General features: G+C 42.6%; 1 protein-coding gene and 1 pseudogene across 2 annotated transcripts in view; both read left to right on the plus strand.

Annotated features, from left to right (window-relative positions):
- The window catches only part of RELN (reelin), a gene marked incomplete at its 5' end in the record, with an annotated part of 413261 nt that overhangs the window by 316180 nt on the left and 75544 nt on the right, over positions 1 to 21537 (plus strand). Inside the window, 9 exons of the mRNA XM_080936108.1 lie at positions 2096 to 2267; positions 3089 to 3289; positions 5640 to 5872; positions 11251 to 11408; positions 12929 to 13136; positions 14168 to 14244; positions 19111 to 19269; positions 19446 to 19634; positions 20156 to 20429. Coding sequence (XP_080792234.1) covers positions 2096 to 2267; positions 3089 to 3289; positions 5640 to 5872; positions 11251 to 11408; positions 12929 to 13136; positions 14168 to 14244; positions 19111 to 19269; positions 19446 to 19634; positions 20156 to 20429 — 1671 coding nt within the window. The remainder of the gene's footprint in view (positions 1 to 2095; positions 2268 to 3088; positions 3290 to 5639; positions 5873 to 11250; positions 11409 to 12928; positions 13137 to 14167; positions 14245 to 19110; positions 19270 to 19445; positions 19635 to 20155; positions 20430 to 21537) is intronic.
- LOC308435528 (uncharacterized protein C11orf98 homolog) lies at positions 9465 to 9835 on the plus strand (annotated as a pseudogene). Its single transcript has one exon. The product of its transcript is annotated as an uncharacterized protein C11orf98 homolog (transcript).

Consider the following 21537-nt stretch of genomic DNA (forward strand, 5'->3'; position numbering starts at 1 on the left):
ATGGGTCCCTCCATGTGTGCTCTTTGGTTGGTGGTTTAGTCTCTGGGAGCTCTGGGGAGTCTGTTTGTCTGTTTGATTGGTATTGTTGTTCTTCCTATGGGGTTGCAAGTCCCTTCAACTCCTTTAGTACTTTTTCTAACTTCGCCATTGAGAACCCTGTTCTCAGTTCAGTGATTGGCTACAAGCATCCACAAAGCACCTAAAGAAATGTTCAACATCCTTAGTCATCAGGGAAATGCAAATCAAAACAACCCTGAGATTCTACCTCATACCAGTCAGAATGGCTAAGATCAAAAACTCGGGTGACAGCAGTAGATGCTGACAAGGATGTGGAGAAAGAGAAACAGTCCTTCATTGTTGGTGGGATTTCAAGCTGGTACAAACTGCTCTGGAAATTAGTCTAGTGGTTTCTCAGAAAATTGGACATAGTACTACCTGAGGATCCAGCTATACCACTCCTGGGCATATACCCAAAAGATGCTCCAACATATAACAAGGACACATGCTCCACCATGTTCATAGCAGCCTTATTTATGATAGTCAGAAGCTGGAAAGAACAAAAATGTCCCTCAACACAGGAATGGATACAGAAACTGTGGTACATATACACAATGGAGTACTACTCAGCTATTAAAAACAATGACTACATGAAATTCTTAGGTAAATAGATGGAACTAGAAAATATCATCCTGATTGAGATAACCCAAGCACAAAAGAACACACATGGTATGTACTCACTGTTAAGTGAATATTAGCCCAAAAGCTCAGAATATTCAAGATACAATTCATAGACCACATGAAGCTCAAGAAGAGGGAAGACCAAAGTATGGATGCTTCAGTCCTTCATAAAAGGGGGGGACAAAATGCTCACAGGAAGGAATTTAGAAACAAAGTTTGAAGCAGAGACTGAAGGAAAGGCCATCCAGAGACTGGCCCACCTGGGGACCCATCCCATATATAGTCACCAAACCCAAACAATATTGTGGATGCCAAGAAGTGTTTGCTGACAGGAGCCTGATATAGCTGTCTCCTGAGAGGCTCTGCCAGAGCCTGACAAATACAGAGGAGTTTAGAAATCTTACACATCAGTAATTTATATGACCTGGTAATTTCATGTACAAATCTTACCTAAAATCTTATCTAAACCAAGAAGCAAAGGCAAAATAAAATGCTTTGTGCATAGGATTTATTACATAATGATACATAGTAAGAAAAATATGAAAAAATATGTATAGTATGAAATAACAGTGTGCCTATAGGATAAATATTTTATGAATATTGAAATGATCTCAAATTATTTTACAGACTTGGGACTTTTTATGGTAAACATTAAGTTTTGAAATGTAAGGAATTATATTACACAATGCCTTTGTACATAACAAATTGCCAAATGATGACACCCATTGAAATTTTAATAGATCCCAACCTTATGTAGTTTATTAATGGTTATACCTGGTCTTAAATTCACAATTTCTCTTTTTCACCATGAGTAAGGATTACACTGAATTTTAATGTACTAACAAGAAGACCATTTCTCCCAAGTCGTCCTTGTCTTTTGTTATGATGTTAATTAGTGTGTGTGTGTCACAATATAGGTTCTCTCTTATTTGAGATAAGGATATCAAGTTGGTCATCAAACTTGGAAACAGGGACCTTCACCCTCTGAGCTATTTCAACAGCCCAAAATATTTCTTCTAAAAGTTATGACCATCTATTATGCAATGTTGTTTACACACACACACACACACACACACACACACACATACACACACACATATATATGTATATATATATGTATATATGTATATGTACAGGGTACTTATATACTTGTAGGAAAAATACTCACATACATAAAATAAAAACAAACAGACCTTTTAATGCATCATAACCTTTACACGAAAAAGCCAGTGACTCAGTGTCCATTGACACACAGTGACAAACAAAATGGACAAAATGAGGACTCACGCTTTCCTGCACATAAGCATCCTGTGTGATCCATCTGTACACAAGGGACATCTAAACCTTCTCTTGTGTCTTCCTTTGATACTCTACCAGCCTTTCCTTCCCCAGCCATGAAGGATTTGTTTTCATGCAGATTTGTCTACCTGGAGCTCCCAGCTGCAGCGAAGACCCCTTGTACCAGGTTCCGCTGGTGGCAGCCCGTGTTCTCAGGGGAGGACTATGACCAGTGGGCCGTGGATGACATCATCATTCTGTCCGAGAAACAGAAACAGGTTATTCCAGTTGTCAACCCAACTTTGCCCCAGGTACGTCTCATCTGGAGCTGGAACAGTGGACCATAGAAAGACTGGCTTGCTTAAGAACCTAGTGTCAGACAGGGAATTGGGCAATATGAATTTAGCTAAATTCCTATGTTCCTGTTATTGCTGTCGCCTTCCAAGGTAAGAGTTCAGTCCTGGGCGACTGGTTCAGAGATCGTTCAGATGTGAGAGAGATTGTGAAGTCCAACTCTCAATGTCCCTCCTCTCCCTGTTCCCTTCCCCCTCTTTCTCCACATGCTCATGGCCTGCCTCTTCTCCTCTCCTCCTCCTCCTCCCCTTCTTCTTCTTCCTTCTTCTTCTCCTCCTCTTCTACTTCTCTCTCTCTGTCTCTCTCTGTGTGTCTCTCTCTGTCTCTCTCTCTCCCTCCCTCTCTCTCTCTCTCTCTGTCTCTCTGTCTCTCTCTGTGTGTCTCTCTCTGTCTCTCTTTCTCTCTCTCTTTCTCTCTCTGTCTCTCTGTCTCTGTCTCCCTCCCTCCCTCCCTCCCTCTCTCTCTCTTTCTGTCTCTCTCTCTCTCTCTCTCTCTCTCTCTTTCCCTCTACTACCTTATTAACTCCCCTCCCCAGGCCCTGAATAAACTCTGTTCTATACTAAAATAAAATGTTAGTGTGATTAATACAATAATTAGATTCACAGTGGCAAAATATCAAGAGGAAATGTGGGTGTGTTTTTTTCTGTTAGTTTAGCAGTTCTGTATTTTCGTAGAAACGTGAATGGTGTGTGGCCCATGTGTAACAAAATGAGCACTTCCTCCTTGTCTTCAGTGTTAGCAAACTGCCTTCCTGTTTTGTTTGTATTGTCCCTATTAGAATTTTTATGAGAAGCCAGCTTTTGATTACCCTATTAACCAAATGAGTGTGTGGCTGATGTTGGCCAATGAAGGGATGGCTAAAAACGAGAGCTTCTGTGCTACCACGCCTTCAGCCATGGTGTTTGGCAAGTCAGACGGAGACCGATTTGCAGTAACACGAGATCTGACCCTGAAACCCGGATACGTGCTCCAATTCAAGGTATTTCTGCAGCAGAGGTCTTCCCAGAGCAAAGGACTGAAAAACTCCCACTTTTATACGCAAAAAGAGAACATAGACTTTTCATACTCTGTTGAAGACAGGACACACTTGAACGAAGGCTCTGCTGGCTGAGGATGGTGATGCTTTTCAGCTGTATTCATAAAGAAGATGATTGGCTAGTTTGGGGGAGTCTCAGAACTTGTTCCCATAGCATTATGTTGCCATGGAACTCTCCCATAATTGAAATTAAACTTGGCTGAGTATTGTGATCTGAGAGAGATGCGGTGGGCCCCTGCTTTCAAATTATCTGAGATAAGGCTCATCTGTCTCACTGGTTGTTTGGGCCTTGCTTATGTTTTTCTTGTGTATTCTAGCCCAGGACCTTGCATACAACACAACCTATATTTTACACATTACTATAGCTTTTTAGAACTCACTTCCTGTAGTTGGGCTTCACTCCACATTCCTTAACTCTCTTTGAAGTGCACTGCTTTTCACGCAGTGGTGACATGTCAGCAAAAGGAATGAAAGTTTACCTTGACACGCTCTTGTCTCAGAACCTAATCAAAATGTCATTGTGTTTGTTTATAATAAAATCCCAATAGTGAATTCTGGAGTCGAAGCACTGCAGTTTTGATGAGCTACTACAACTACATAGTCCTTACATAACAATTGGCTACAGACACTAAATAATTTACAAGTGGAACTATTAAAGAGATCAGTTTATGGGTAGCTGTTCAATATAATTTACAGGCCTATACACAAGGCAGTCAGTCATAAATACAATAATTAAGAAGTGGCAATCTGCTTTTTTATATTTTGATATTAAGCACCATTGGAAGGGTATCAGTGTGGGTGACACTTGATAATAAAATCAAATACACTCGTTGAGTGCTGTTCTGTTTCTCATCTGAGAACTCTATCTAATCCCAAATAACCTTGGCAGGGTAAACATTAAATTCTGAATGGTGGTATTTTGAAGTTGAAAAAGCAAAGTAGGAGAAACATGGTGAAATTTCCATGTATTTTAAAAGGGCAACAGCAGATAATACTTAATAAAATCCTAATTCTCATCTCACAACTCAACACCTAGTAATTTGTGCTCATTCGTTGATGGTAGGCATTAGTTATGGGTTGGTGGTCAGGATACACTGGAAACCCTTAAATGTCTTTTGACATCATTTGTATAAAAGTATATTCTGGTGCATTCCTGGAAACTACTTGTCATGTGACAAAGACCAGGTCTTAGGAATATATACACCAAAACCCTGGTCCTAGTTCTCAGGGAGCTCAGAAACTAAAGAATAAGCCAGAAAGGCAGACAGTCACCGTATAGTCACAGGATCCCAGGAGAATGGTTCCAGACTCCGTGGGAGAGCCCCGCACAGCGCGTGACAACGTCAGATAGAAAATAGATGGGGTGTGGAACAGTAACAGTTACCAAAAGGATGCGCTAAACAACATGAAAATCCGTTCGTACATTCATTTATAAAAACTATCTTAAACGCTAATGCCAAAACCTGGTGCTGTGCTAAAAGAATTCCTTTAACAAAAATAATACATGGAACTTTTAAAATTTAAGTGTTTCTCGACTCTTGAGTGATATCACTCCAGAGTGATATCATTTCCAGAGGCCTCTCTCTGGAAATCGCCCATAGGGAGAATTTCACACCCTGTGCAGTGTTGTGTGTTATAATAAAGCAGTATGAAACAGGAATCAGGAGGGAAGTTTTTAACTCCTGCTAATTCCAACTATATAACCAGAATATATGCCTCTAAATAAAAGGCAGGAAAACAGAAACAGCTGTGGCAGGGCAGTGACGGTTGCATATTTTACAGTTTTTAAACAATGGCCATTTTATGTTGACAGCCATGTGACTTGTGTATAACATCTCTGTGTCCTTACTTAATTGTTTATGACAGAAACTTGGCTCTATCTTGACACTGATCTTTATTCTTCCTTTTAAACAAAAAACTTATCTTTAAACCAGGCAGGCAGGCAGACAAAAAGACAGATAGACAGCACACAGTGTTTGTTCCACAGAAAGCAGAGGCAGCCCACTCCTTGAGCAACCACATTCTAAAGGACGGCTGCCTCTCTGCCTTCTTACCTGTTCGTCTGCTTTGGGAATAATAATGGAAAATACTTCCTCACTCGAGAATCCCAGAAGAAGAGAGCGTGGTCAATCTCTCTATTGAAAAGGAACCTTCCAGAATTGACAAGGGTCTGGGTTGAATCTGTATTTTTCTTATCACTTAGATGTCATGCGACCCTGGCTACCACTGCACCTAACTTGATAATATGATCTCTGAGCAGAACCGTGTCTGACTCTGCCCTTCATTCTGACAGCTAAACATAGGGTGCGCCGGCCAGTTCAGCAGCACGGCTCCGGTTCTCCTGCAGTACTCACACGATGCTGGCATGTCATGGTTTCTGGTGAAGGAAGGCTGCTTTCCAGCGTCAGCAGGCAAAGGATGTGAAGGGAACTCCCGGGAACTGAGTGAGCCTACTGTCTATTATACAGGGGACTTCGAAGAGTGGACAAGAATCACCATTGCCATCCCCAGGCCTCTTGCATCCAGGTAAAGCAATCTCTCATTGTGAGCCGTAACGCTGTATGGCCTGGCTTGAGGCAATCAATCAATCAATCAATCAATCAATAGAACAACTGAAATAGAATGGCCAAAATAGCATAAGTGGGTGTGAAACCTGTTGGTTCAGTCAGCTCTTAACTCATTCAACAAGCATCTGGTCCTCACCTACCTGTCGCAAGGACCATCTGGGCGCTGGCGTACTGCAGCGAACAGATGTTAAGGGTTAGAAGAGCCACATGGCCTTACATCAAGCTTTTGCAATACACACATTTTAATTTATTTAATGCCTTCTTGCGAAGAAGAGTTGGAGTTTCTTTCGGTGTAAATGGTCACTTTAAAAAAACTACTAAAACAGATAATAAGAGAAAGAAATTAAAACCCATTGATGGGAGGATGATATAAGATGGGCGGAGGACTCGAAGTGAGTCAGGACCAATAAAGGAGGAACTGATGAAGCTCTCAGCTTCTAGTCAGCTAAGAAATACAGGATTGTTCCATCCTCGCTGGTGAGTTTAAGCAAAAAATAATAAAAGCGGTCATGTTCTGAATTTTTTGTAGTGACGTTTGTCTAGGTTCAATGTTCTAGAAAAAAAATTATATCATCTTGTATCAGATATAGTCGGCAGAAGAGAGAGATCATTGGTTCTCACTATCATTTTAGAAAAGATAAAGAAACATTCTTCAGGTAGACATTTCTTAATTACATTCTGGAGCCTCTGACCTCAGAACTAAAGTCATACAAGATACTGTTTCTATTGCTTCTTGATGGCTTAGCACAGAGTCAGGATACTCCCTAGTGTCATTCAGCAATGTTCCAAGAGTCTTTATTTCCTGGAATTAGGTAGGCTTATGCCCACATTCTTCCAGATTTGGCATAGCCTAATACACTGAGTGCATGAAGCACTTGGCTGCCCAGAACCCAGGCACATCCTCCATGTTCCCTGCAGAAACTGAAGCATGCACCAGTCTTAGGCCCCGAGAGCACGAAACAGACTCTTTCCCAACCTACACCAGAGACATAAGCTAAGCGAGAAACAAACTTTCATTGGACTAAAGTCATAAGGTTCGCACTTGTTTGTTGCCACAAGAAACCTACCCCGCGCTCTGTGAGGTGGTGATGAAGGCGGTATATCTACAAAGCTGCTACACACCTTTCTGCTGGTAACATTTTCCTACCGAGTTGATCACAGGTGTCCTGAGCATGATTGCATTCTCTGCCTCCACCATTAGTGTGCAAACCTCAAGCGTGGGCTACAGCTGCCGTGGGGGCACATGTCTCTTTGTGATATCAAAGATATAAAATTCTGTGTGACCCTGATAGACTTCAAAGCAGAATCTTTAAACTAATTATGAAACTATTTCAATCATCTGACCCATGACAGTTACATACAATGTCTTCGTTTTGTATGCCAGTGTTACGTTGTGGTTTGGCAGAGGAAAATAAAAGAGAGGGACAAGGAGAGATGGGAAGGGCCTAGCAGTCAGTCACCTGGTCTGTGGGAAGTCGGAATGTCACCAACAAGCTTGCTGACTCAGTCTTCTTGACCCAAGAATAGTGTCTAGGATGGGTCTTCATCACTAAGACAATTCTCTCTGAGAGGAGTTTGCAAGTCCAGAGTTCTAAGCCTGCCTCCATCCTAAGGATGTTTACCTTCTGTGAGAGCCATGTCCTCTTGCTGCCAGTTCATCTGATGCTGTGTCAGTGCTTTGATTGTTGATTGGTTTGTTGGTTGGTTGGTTGGTTGGTTGGTTGGTTGGTTTTTCTCACCTCAACCACTCTTCATGGTTTCTGAAAGCATGGCCTTAAAACAGCTCCTCCAAATACATAGCTGGAGAGCATCAAGTGGACCCCTTTGCTACAATGACAAAAATATCACATGATTTAAAACATCACTTGATTTAAAACATCACTTGATTTAAAACATCACTATGAAAACAGACAGAGTTTCCATAAGGAGTCAAGTAACACAAATCCTTCTTGGTTTCTCCCAGGCTCTGAAAAAAAATGTGGTTAAATCTGTAAATTACAGTTTCCTCACAAGTGGGTAGAATAACCAGTTGGTAAGACCACATGTGAGCAATAAGGAAAGCCCGGGCTTCCCATTAGTTAAGTAGGCCAAATGTTTAGAGGCTCTCAATATTTGGATATTTTATTGAATTTCAGTGTTTGGAAAAAAAAATAAATCTTCCCCATTAGAATCCAGCATCCTAGTTAATTTGGATTCCACCCAGCTTGCTGACTGACGGCATTTGTGATGAAGAGCCCTCTGCTAAAGAGGAGGAAATATGTTCCCATTTACCCCGAGTAAATGAGCTGTCTGTTAGTTTCTGTTCTGCAGTGTGTTGGGCCCAGGAACCTCCAATGGCCATGTTCAAATGCTGACAGTCTAAGCATTAAAACTTGGAGCTATTCTGCCAGGAGGCAACATCCTTTCAATAGTCACTAAAACCTCACTCTTCCGGAAATAATTCTAAGAGGGTTTCTCAAAGGAAGAGTTCGTGCTCCTATGACCCCACCTGGTTCTGGCCTGCAGAAGACAGACAATGGCAGTGGTGAATGTGTATTGGTACATCTGCCACTCTGGCTCCCAGAGGCACCCCCATTTAGGCTTTGTCTCCAAATATTAATATAAAATCTAAACACTCCTTTGAGCTAAACTTTGCCTTTTTTTTCCTTCTTTCTTTGGATGGACTAACTAGTTTTTTTTTTTTTTTTTTTTTTTTTTTTTTTTTTTTTTTTATCATCATCATCCTTATCACCATGTTGTTATAATAAACATTTTAAAATATTATTTTAGTTTTTGAAATTATAATATAATTACATCATTTTCTTCTTAACCTTTCCTTCCTCCAAATTTTCCCATATACCCCTCCTTGTTCCTTTTTATATACATGGCCTATTTTTTTTTCATTAATTGCTGGTATGTATATGTGTGTGTGTCTGTGTTTGTATGTCTGTGTGTGTGTGTCTGTGTATGTGTGTGTTCCTAAGTACATAGGTACAACCTGCTCAGTCTGTGTAATGTTACTTGTACACATATTGGATAACCAGTTGCTCTGCTTTTCCCTGGAGAAGACTATGTCCCCACACTCGACATTCCCCAAACTGCAGTTCTGTGTGTGGGGTTGAGGTCACCTAGGCCTTTCCCCATCCAAGTTAGCCTGGCTATTGTTACTGTCCTTGTTCGAGTCCTGTTTCCTCAGGCAGCCATGTTCCTCACATTCCTAAGAGACTCATTCTCGAGGCAAATGCTGTTCCTCTGGCTCGCACAGTCTTTCAGCCCTGATCCCCGAGCCTTAGGTGCAGGATCTATGTCGTAGAGGTATCAGCTGGGCTCCACAACTTGGCGTTCTGATTGGTAGTGGCTCTCTGTAATTGTCTCTGTCTATTGCCAAGTGAAGTTTCCTTGATAAGGATTGGAGACTATATGAATATTTAGAGTGTAGTTAGGAACCCACAGCACCACTTTAATGGACATTTACTTTAACTATTTTGTCTATATATCAAATAATTATTGTGTCTGGGGACTACCAGCCTCATGCAAATACTTTGAGGGCGGCTGCATTTCAACTGGAAGCTATGGCACCTCCGGGAGGAAAGATCAATCGTCCCGGACAGAGCTGAAAAAGAAGTTGTTCAAGCACCACAGGGTGCTAAGCCAGGATCTTCGACAGAAGCGCCAGGTGGTCGGGGCTGTGATAGACTAAGGGCTGACTACGAAGCACCACCTTAAGAAGCAGGCGTCCAGTGCGCGTGCCAGCATCACGCTGTCAGGGAAGAAGGGCAGGAAACTCTTGCAGCAGATTCGATATGCCCAGAAAGAAAAAGAAGCCATGGAAGTGGAAGTCCCCTCCAAGTCAATCAGGACTAGTCAGCCACAGCACAAATGACAAAAGAAGACAAAAGCTCACCAGGACATAGATATGGAGGATCTCGAAGATAAGAGCTAAAATTCCTACCTGTTCTGCCAGAAGATTCTCAACAGCACCTAGAAGGATTTGGAGGACTTTGGAAAAAATATTACCATATTTCATTCTCCGAGGCACCTCTTCTATAATGGACCCTGACCTCCCCTGGAGGTATATACTGGGAAGGAAGAGGACACAGAAAGACTGGAGAGACCCTCTCTAGTAGTTAACTCCTTTTGTAATAAAGCTTTAGTCCTTTAAAGAGAGAGAGAGAGAGAGAGAGAGAGAGAGAGAGAGAGAGAGAGATTTCAACTACATGATTTCTCCTTTCATGTTTGATTTCTTCCTGAATAATCTGTGGTTCAAGACAGAACTCATCTTCTTCACATCCTGTCTACTGCTCTTCAGACAAGATCTGGTTCCTCATGGCTACACCCAGTGCTCTCTTAATCCTTTCCAGTCTCTTCTCCTTATTCCAGCAACCTCGAAGACACTGACTTGCTTGTGTTCAAGCCCAGTGTTGAGCCACTGAGGCCGGAAGCAGGTCTCAGTTGCTAGGGGCAATATGAAGATACACACGCAATGACACAGGCATGAAGATACACACGCAATGGCACAGGCATGAAGATACACACGCAATGGCACAGGCATGAAGATACACACGCAATGGCACAGGCATGAAGATACAGATGTAATGACACAGGCATAAAGCCTTGGTCCATTTGATACTCCCAGCTCAAGGCCATCTTGGCGATTTGTCTTTGTTCTTTTACAGGGAGCAGTGCCGATAGGCATCCCATCTGGTTCCTGAGATGTCTCAGAATGAACATCTTAGAGCTTTAAAGCAAGATGGGCAGGGATGAGGCAGCCATGAGCGGCAGCGGAGTTGTCTGTACAGGTTCTCCCCTTCCGTTGTCAATGCCAAATAGCCAGAGTCCCTTTATATGACCCAACAAAGAACATTCTATCTGATAGCCTCAAAAGACTGCCAAATGGTTTGTTGGAAGGAGTCCATAGGGAGCAGGAGAGAGATAACATGACCAAAATAGAAAATGTTAGTGCACGTGCGAAATTGTGGAGCAGTAAATGATTTCTTTTCAAATGGCCACTCTAACAATAACCATCAAATTAACATGATGGAAGGGTGAAATTTCACTAAAGGATAATCTCGAGTTATTGCTAAAAGAGCATGGAGCAGGAAAAGAATGCAAACTAAAATCTATGATATATGTGGCATCAAAAGTCTTCTTAGAAAAAATCTGTAAGACCATTGTACCTATTCTCTCCTGGGTGTTAAACTGTATATGCTGAAGGGGGGAAAAAAACATGTCAGGTAGGTTTAAGAAGCAGACATGACAATCAGGGACATGATGGCTCAGGTGACTTTGTCTGAGCCCTTCTGCATTCCCTTGTTTGGTGAGATGTGGCTGTGAGAACAGACTTGTTTCTCCCAACAGCAAGACCAGATTCCGATGGATCCAGGAGAACAACTCTCAGAAGAATGTACCCCCGTTTGGCTTAGATGGGGTGTACATATCTGAGCCTTGTCCCAGTTACTGCAGTGGCCATGGAGACTGCATCTCCGGGGTGTGTTTCTGTGACCTGGGGTACACAGGTAAGATTCCCGGTTTGTCCTTTTCTGGGGTGAAGAATTCTAGAACTTGGGCATAGGGGCACTTAAACTTCTAGGTGTTCTGTAGCCTCGAGCTACCTAAACAGAAAACCTGCTGAGTTTCACTTCCTAAAGAGAATGTGTTTGTTCTTTAAAGGCAGCCATACTGAACATCACTTCGGTTCTAAATCATGCCAGACATTTTGGTACTTTTATTTTTATCTCATTTGACTCTAAGAATAAATAGCAACCATAGTATTGCTGACCCTGTTTACAGTTGGGGAAATTGAGGCAGAGAATGGGTTTTTGTTTTTAAACAATTCTTCTTGGGTCACATAGCTGGGCATTGCTAGAAATGGGTTTATGCGGCAATACAGTGTCAGAAACCCAAACCAAGTTCTTAACCACACGTTTACAGGGTCTCCCTGAGCTCTTTAGAATTCTGTGTGTGTGTGTGTGTGTGTGTGTGTGTGTGTGTGTGTTGCTTTTCTCCATTTAAAATTAAACTGCAACATAAAATTCTAAGCCTAAGACTGTCAAAAATTAAAAGAGCTTTATATAAGAGAAGTTGTTTTTACGACATTCACCTTTGGGTGTTGCCATAGCAAAAGTTTCAAGAGAGCCGAGATTAAAGCATAAAATTGGAGAAAATATCTTAAGCTACAAAATCTTCTTCTAAAGTTTTTCTGGCAGCAACATCAAAAGGCCCCTTCCCGGCTTGTCAGTACTTAGGCCTTCGTCTGGCGAACCACCAAAGACAGACTGGCTCTCTCTTGCCAGTCTCTGTGTGTGTCATGGAGTTTCAAGGACAGCATTTTAAAATTCTGTATTGCCCTTCCTTGCAAGACTCTTAGTAGACCGTGAGCAAGTGGCTTTCTTGTGGACAAGAGCTCTGCTCACAGAAGCCCTCTAGGTAGGAACAGCCATGGACAGCCATCTTTCCCAGCATGTCTTCATCTGACAGTGGATAAGTCACAAGAGCTGGGAGGTAGCTCAGTGGTCAGCGCTGCTCTTGCAGGGAGCTGGGCTTAGTTCCCAGCACCCACATTGGCTCACAACCATATGTATGTCCATCCCGTGGGGAGTCTGATGCCTCCTGCTACCACAAGCACCTGCACTCATTTCTACAGATGTACATACATGCGCGGAAACACGCATGGATGCAATTTTTAAAAATTGAAAAAGTTCCTTTTAAAACCTAAAAATTGAAAGAAAGAAACGGCAAACTTCGTTGATTCGTTTGTTTTGTTGCTTTGTGATGGAGCCTCACGTAGCCCGAACTGACTTTGAACCTAGAAGGTGGCCAAAGATAGCCTTGAACTTCTGATCCTTTTGCCTCTGTCTCCCAGCTGCTGGGATTTCTGGCATACACCACACCCCTGGCACCAATATTTATGTCAGTGATAGTGGCTGCCTTTAGGCAGACAGTTGCACAGTACAGACTTCTAAATGCACAGGAGGCGAGGGCATCTTTTAGCACTTAGTGATTCCAATAAACCTGTACATGTCTCCTCCCCCTGAAGCTGCACAAGGAACCTGTGTGTCAAACATCCCCAACCACAGTGAGATGTTCGACAGGTTTGAGGGGAAGCTAAGCCCACTGTGGTACAAAATAACCGGCGGTCAGGTTGGGACAGGCTGTGGAACGCTCAATGACGGCAGGTCCCTCTACTTCAATGGCCTCGGGAAAAGGGAAGCCAGGACCGTCCCCCTGGACACCAGGAATATCAGGTAAGTTGCCGGTTAGGACCTTTCTTTCTAATGTGGTGAACTACTGATATGGGGTATCTTGTATAATATTTCTGCCTGTGGATTACAGTATGCAAACTCTGAAGCTCAGCATAAGCAGCATGATAAAAAGGACAAATGACTCCAGAGTTTGATATCAGCGCTCACTCTTAGTTTTCAAAAGTTCTGCATTATCCTGTAAACTCATATACTCTTGATGTAAACTGATGAAGCAAATGTATTTCCAACTTTGAATTTCATGTCTGAAAATGATTCCCCCGTGTACTTGGGAAGTCCATTTGTGGTCATTTACTGAAAATTACCCCACCCCAACCCCCGAAAAATTAGATGCCTACCCTGCCATCTACTGGTAGAACCAAGAACCGTTTGGCTCTAAGGTCCAAATGAAGTAGTCCCACACCTAAAAGGAAGCTCTGCTTTTTACATCAATTAAATTACGTGGAATTTAATTTGAAGGAAGAGAAGGAGAAAAAAAGATAAATTTTAGGTATTGTCTTTACTAAAAGTGTGGCACTGCCTTTCATGTTTTTCTGCTATGAGTCTTTTCCATCTTCCCTCAGCATCCTGTCTACAAAAGGTCTGCCTGGACAGCAGGATCATGGGTGTGTGACAGAGGCAGAGTTCACATCACACTGGGTATCGGGTGTGGGAAATTTAGCCAGCTCCCTCTAAGTATCAGACAGGTGATCAGCTGCCCTTCTAGTGCCTTCAGCTTCTTAGCAGGAGACATTGTTTCTCTCAGCTTGAGTTTCTAAGGCTGCGTTATCTAGATTTTTTTCACCGATCATGAAATTACATCAACTGACACAAGGAAATAGAGTGAAACTGTCTTCTTTAGATCATTATACAGAATGAGGTCATTGTTCAGATCAACTAACACCTTAAATGTTTGCCCAAGTGACTGAGTATTATCTTTATCATATCTGACTTTAAAAGTGGGACATATGAATGACAGGGTTCTTTATTTTTTCATGTTTGTAATGAAGTTTGTATGTTTTTTTGGTTTCCCCCAGACTTGTTCAGTTTTACATACAAATTGGGAGTAAAACATCAGGCATTACGTGCATCAAACCACGGGCTAGAAATGAGGGTAAGCCAAACTTTGTCTTAAGTTTTTGTATATTAGTTTATGTGTTAAGGAGGTGTCTGCGCATAGATGTCTGTGTACCATGTGTGTGCAAGCGCTTGTGGAGACCATATGACGTGGGACTGAAGTTAAAGACAGTTGTAAGTCACCATCTCTCCAGCACCAAGCTACTGTGTTTCCATAAACATAGAAACATTGCCTAATTAGCCTTATTTTTTCCTCCCAAAGTCTGATGTGGATCTTACAAACTGGTATCTCAGTTTCCCTCCATCAGTCCCGCCCTCTGTTCTGCTTCAGTGAAAAAAAAAAAAAAAAAAAAAAAACCAAAGTTGCTGTGCGGACCCCCAACCCCCTAGCTCCTCTTTGAGTTCCCTAAGCCTGAAATCCATGACTGCCCTAGGTCTAAGCAGAAACAAATGACATTAGTTTTAGAGATCTCTACTTCTCTATAACTTCTGGGAGGGGATGGGGGACAATAGGAGAGACTTTTGCTTTCTGTGTGAAGACCGAGTTTGTTTATATAGAGAATGTATATTAAACTCTGTGTCTGCTCTTGGCCATTCTGGAGGAGACAGAATCCTTGTACTTTTCTGAGCATCTCTTTGCCATAGATACTACTGTCTCGGGACTGTTTGTGAGGACTGCATAGGGAGACAGGGTGGCCCAGAAACTTGTACACAGACGTAAGACTGAAAGTAGACAAACCAGGATTTGAACCACCAGCCCCAGGATTTATGCCTTTGGCATCATATGACTGACCCTCCCTTCTCCTGACCTAAACTCTACGCCCACTTGCTTATTTTGCTTATCACTTCCCCCACACACACACACTTATAAAGTGCTTAAAGAAACCCATCAACAGCCTTGAGATATAAGTGGTTGCCTCATTCATGTGGGTATGCCAGGATTCCTTCAGGGGCCCTGCATGTGACTGGTTCTTAGCACAGAATCCATAGACTTCTTCGATGGTTCTTCCCCCCAACTTCATCATCTTAAAAGAGCATTGGTTTCTACATCATTGCCATCGAAGTGTGTTACCTCATCAGGCCATGGTTGTATTCGATGCCCTGGACCAAACAGTACCTCCAAGTCAGCAGACTGTGCAGAGCTCTGTTTACCACTGATCACACTCTGTGTATCATCCCTGTCCAGAGGTTCCAGTGGTTTCCTGTGACTGTCTTAATGGTTTTACTCTAGTAATTATTCAGATCATCCTTTTGCTGAGGAAGCAGTCTAGAAACTTTAATAGGCCGTGTTACATTCCTTGATATCTTCTTCAGATACATATGTAGTCTGTTTGAAGTCTGTTATGTTGTGGGTGCTACAGATAAAATATCACCACAGTGTCGTCAGGATGAGCCAGGTTGTGCTGCAGTAACAAACAACCCCTTGAAACAAACTAAGCATGCAATGTTTTCTTCATCATGCTAATCCATCCTTCGTGGATTATCTGACGTATTCATTCCAGTGCTCAAGATGCTGGCTGTCTGCGATATGTTGCCAGCCACATGGCAGAGAGAAAGTGTCCCTTGTGTGGGGAACAGCCAGGATAGCACAAGGGGCCACCCAACAGCCGTGTGTAGTTTAAATAAATAAATGATTTTTAAAGCCTCGGGTAGGAAACCAAAAAGAAAAAATAAAGAGGAAAATGTTGGACTTCAAGAGAAAGACAGAAAGAAGCACACTACTGAGATGGAAAGTGAGCAGAAAGGAACAGCGATTCTGATGGAACGCTCTGGCTTCCATCTCACCAAGCCGATGACAGTTGGTAAATTTCATCCAACAAAGTCGAGTGTTGCAAAAAAAAAAAAAAAAAAAAAAAAAAAAAAAAAAAAAAAAAACATATTTGTGCCCCTATTTGTATATAAGATTTAAAAAGGCTTTGTGGGAAGTAAATACTTATTGCTGACATGAGATGCAGTTACTATACATGGTCTCTGCACTGTGGGGCCGGTTCCCTTAGGATTCCTCTAAGAACAAGTGATTTGTTCTCAGCCAGCCCTGAACCATCTTCTCAGACTTGGCGTTAGCCATATAATTCACATCCCATAGGCATTTCTCATCCTTTTAGTGAAGCCTGGTTGTTAACATGTAAATCTGACTAAATCCTAGAGCAAATCTCTCCCAGTGATGAAAGTGAAGATTCTTTACTTCCTCGAGCTGAAGCGCCAATTTACATATTGGGAATTAAAGTCAAAATTAGGCTGTCTTCAATAAGACTAAGCAGAATGCAGATGGAGTTGAAGTTTAAAAAGAGAAATAAGTGCCTTACATGCTTTAAACATTCAGTAGATGTGCTAAAATGACTTGGCTTATTCAGATGTACAATGCGTTAGATGACACAGTTAATGAGGCTTAGAAACTGTGGATATTGCCTCTCTCCTCCTGACGCTTCTCCGCTCACATACTTGTCTGGGAGGCCCTTCCTCATCACAGTCCGGAATTAAAGTCTCGACTCTGTAGACCTCATTGGTGCATGTAGGTAAACATGACTCTCCCAACAAAGCTGATGAGGGACAAAAGCAGAAGGGAGCTCCAAATGGAGGCCACACCTTCTGAGTGTGTGCCTCTCGTGTTTTGATGAACACCTCAAATCTTTGGGGATCTGCATTTGCTAATATGCACATTCTGGTTTAGGGGGGTTGGGATGGTGTGCTGTGTGACGGGTTATAAAGACTGGAAGTAGCAAGTGTGCGTTATCCACCATTCCTCTGCAAGGAGGAGAAGACAGCTCAAGGATGCTGATCTCTCGTGAGGCTGCAGCCAAGGCAATGGACAGACAGGGTACCGAGGTTGGGAGGCTCTGCTGCGGGCTAGATCACCTGTTTCAAGAGCAGGCTTTGTCCAGATTCTCTCCACTCTTCCAGACTTGTCTACAGACTGTTAGAATATCCTCTCACATGTACGTCTGCTTCCTCATAGCACAATCTCACATGATGCTGGAGAAACCGAAAATCCGTGATGTTTCATTTCAAACACTTCAAATCCCCTGTCTACAGGGCATCCTCTACAGTGCCTGCTCCTACCCAGCTACCCTACCCCACCTCCTCTCTTTTTCCTCTCACGTCTCATTTCCATTACTTATCTGATTGAATATAAACTAAATAAATCCAAATCATTGAATATAAACTAAACAAATCCAAATCAATAGCCACAGACAATGAAATTTTTGAAGTGTCTATGTTCTCAGACATCCAACATCACCCTTTAAAAAGTAATAACGTATTTTGAATAAATATTGAGAGCGACTGAGTAACTCAGCACTGCTTTTGCTGGACAGCGCCGGGGCTGAGTCAGATGGAGAGGGGGAGGATCTGAGATCCATTTCCTTCAAGAGGCTTCATATGGCACCTCTGACTCTCCATCCCTGCATCTGTGTGTGGTACAGCACCCCAGGGAGGCCGGTTCTCTTCCTTCTCATCCCTCCTCTTTCTCTCAGAACTTGACAGATTCTGTTGTAAACACCCTGGCTTCTCTACAGATTTAGGTTTTCACAGATCTGCCATTGTTCCCGGCTCCGTCACCTGTCAGGAGGAACACCCACAATGTCACACACTGCCAATTTGCAGGGAGCTGCTTGCTCCTCATCACAATATTTCTCAAATTTTTATGCTAATTAAGTCTTTGTTATTTAATATTACAATAGATGGAGGAGCTCTAGTTAGTCAATAAGTACATATTTTAAGTCAAATATACCATAAGCGATTCATGATTTTTCAAGACTTAAAATGTAATAAAAGATTCAACAGATAGAACTTTACCAGGCATAATTTTATAAATGCTTAAGAACTTGATCAGGGTCCCCCCAACTATGGTTTGATTATTCAATACCAATTTTACCAATTTTAAAAATAATTATAGAATAAGCCATTAGATAGATTCCCTCTGCTTTCTCACATAGGTATATATACATATATATATATATATATATATATATATATATTCATATATGTGTATATATATATGTGTATGTATCCATAAATATCCATATATATAGGACATCCATACATACATACCATATATTTATATATATGGGTATGTATATAACACACACACACACACACACACACACACACAACCTTATGTGTATGTATATATAATCCCACAACCTTATCCATAGCAGTTTTTTCCTTTGTTTATCATTAGCCCTTCTTAAATGACAACATTTCTAGGAGAAGTAGCAGCAATGATGGCATGTGACATCCCTTGCACACAAATATGTAGCTCCCCAGATCTTGTCACCTTGTGACAGGGTGGGGGGTGGGGGATGGGGATCTTGTCACCTTGTCACTGGGGAGTGGAGAGCAGATGACACAGATACAAAGGAGGAGAGCAGAGATAATAGGAAAGAGAAGCGACATTGCGGAGGCCAGGGTCTTGCTGCTTTACTCTTGACTAATCTGGCCTCTTTCAGGTTTCACTAACCAAGGTCTGTCAGAGTATGGAGTGCTGGTTAAAGGGCTTTCTGCCTAACAGACCTCCCGGCACAGCTTACAGCCCACTGCTTCAGGAGCAAGCTAGCGGCTCATCTTGTGCCAGAGAAATTAAGATATTTCTTCGGAGAACATAATGGTGACCTGAGATTTTGTGATGCTCGGGGTAGAATCTGAATTCCAAGTACGGCCCCCTGACCAGCTCACCACTCCTCCAAAGGAGTGCTCTTTAAAGCAGCCTATGCATTTCTCGTCTCCATCTCCTGGGAGTGAGTGCATTAGAAACTGTCAGGAAATTGATGGGCCTTTGAGTCAGATGGAGGAGTGTTCCCTCTCTGAGACGTAGTCTGGAGCTGCTGTGGATTTCTGTTTGAACACGCTGCTCTTTGCCTCTAAGAAAGCTGCCTTAGTCACTGAATTATGTCTTGTAACTCAGGGATTGTTGTTCAGTATTCAAATGACAATGGGATCCTCTGGCATTTGCTGCGGGAGTTGGATTTCATGTCGTTCCTGGAGCCACAGATCATTTCCATTGACCTGCCTCGGGAAGCAAAGACACCTGCCACAGCTTTCCGGTGGTGGCAGCCACAGCATGGTGAGTCACTGCTCTTTCCAGCCCTGGCACGTGGCATCCAGATCCAACACGTAATGTATAAGTGTGTTCATTTACTGTCGATTTCCAGACAATTTGATTTAAAACCGTGGTCACAAGGATATTCATATTGTTGTGTAATGAGCCCGCTCCAACGGCTGCTGTTCATTTGATTGCAGGAAAGCATTCAGCCCAGTGGGCCTTGGATGATGTCCTTATCGGAGTGAATGACAGCTCTCAAACTGGATTTCAAGATAAATTCGATGGCTCCATAGACTTGCAAACCAATTGGTATCGAATCCAAGGAGGCCAAGTGGATATTGACTGCCTCTCTATGGACACCGCCCTTATATTCATGGAAAACATAGGTATATATTGCTACCGTATAACAGAGAGAGATTTGATTAACCCCAGCACTAAATTAACTAAAACTCAAAAGGAATTTTCCACTATAAAATTATGTGCTTAACTTTCTTTGCTGAGAGAGGCTGGGGGTGGAGGGTGGGGTGTGCATTGTCCTCCAAAATGACCTGCTCACCTGGGCCTGCTGAATTCTCTTTCGTGGGACATGAGGAGGAGGAAGATAGCTTAAAGGCAGAGAAACAGGTCAGAGGACATTCCTGTATTTTGCAGTTTGTGAAATTGGAAGTGTATGGCCCTGCGAGTCCTTCTTAAGGTAGTAAAAGTCTTCAGCTTGTTAATCTGCCATGTTTCTGAGTCCGTAGTGACTATATAAAAACAGTAAATATGAAAGAAGATTGATGCAAATTTGAGGCACTAAACACTGCCCATTACTTGGGCTTTCTGTGGGCAATGTGATCGCAAGCATAGCATCATAGAAGAGGATACAGCTGTTAAACATCCTTGTTGCTGTCTTCGTCTCCGGCAGGAAAGCCTCGCTATGCTGAGACCTGGGACTTCCACGTGTCGGCATCAAGCTTCTTGCAGTTTGAGATGAACATGGGCTGCAGCAAACCTTTCAGTGGCACCCACAGCATTCAGCTCCAGTACTCTCTGAACAATGGCAAGGACTGGCATCTTGTCACCGAAGAATGTGTCCCCCCAACCATTGGCTGTGTGCACTACATAGAGAGTTCAACTTACACGTCGGAAAGATTCCAGAACTGGAGACGGGTCACGGTCTACCTGCCACTCGCCACCAAGTGAGACTTGTCGCTTGACTTCACCTTAGGTTCCTTTTGCCTAATTTGAAAATAATGGTGATTTCACTCGGGAATAGTGCTCACTGGGGTAATTATGTGAGGAATGTCCTGGGAAGGAGCATGGTACACGGGGGCCTCGGATTGCTGTTTTTAGATGTAACTAGAGAGTTCCGGAAGCTGTACTTGTGGTCACTTCCTCAGGCAATCATTCCCTCGTCAGATTATTAGCTCTGCTGTGCACTGAGTCCATTATCCTGCAATAAGTCTTTTTCTGTGTTAAATGCATATGGAGGTATCTTTTCCTGGTACAGTTCAGATAAGACATGCAACCAAAAAAAAAAAAAAAAAAAAAAAAAAAAAAAAAAAACGGGGAAGGCATAAAACACTATTAATTTTTTGTTAATATTTGTCTCACATAGTTTTCCATGGACCACAAAGCCTAAAGCAATGCCCACTTATAGCTCATTTATTCACTTTTGACACAACATTTATTGAATACCTATTTGTTTATAGTATCCTGATACCTAATGAATACCCAACACTATTACTTAGGCTAGCACCCATCTAAGCATCTGTTTCTCATGTGACATGATAACAGAGTTACTGCAGCAGATTCTAGACAGCCAGCCTCGGGGGCAGGGGAAGGTTCCTCCTGGAGGAACTGATGTTGCTGCTGAGTGAATGTGAGTGGGGCTCATCCAGAGAGGATCATGGGAGATCATACCCGCTGCTGTAAAGAACGAAATCTAGAGGCCAGAAAAAGCAAGAGTTGGTGGGGGAGGGCTCTGGTGATGCCATAGGAACAGAGAGGCCGGCACTGACAAGAGGACAGATGATGGCCAGGCTGCATCCCCGTCACCAGTGGCTTGGATCTGACAGTGCCCATGGTGAGTGACCATCATAGTGTTAGGGTGACGATGCCATTACATTTCCATCTTAAAAGCACCATGCTTGGCAGTGCCTCGTACTGAGGGAGACGCCTGTCCGGAGAAACAATGTGCCACTTGAAATGGCACGTCAGAGAGTCAACCTTTGACTGTGATATATTCCAAATAACTCGGTCTTTCTCCATGCAGCTGTTCCTTGGAAGCAGCTGCTACTGGGTGGC

This window comes from Micromys minutus (genome assembly GCF_963924665.1).
Source record: "Micromys minutus genome assembly, chromosome: 23".
In the NCBI taxonomy this organism is placed as follows: Eukaryota; Metazoa; Chordata; class Mammalia; order Rodentia; family Muridae; genus Micromys; species Micromys minutus.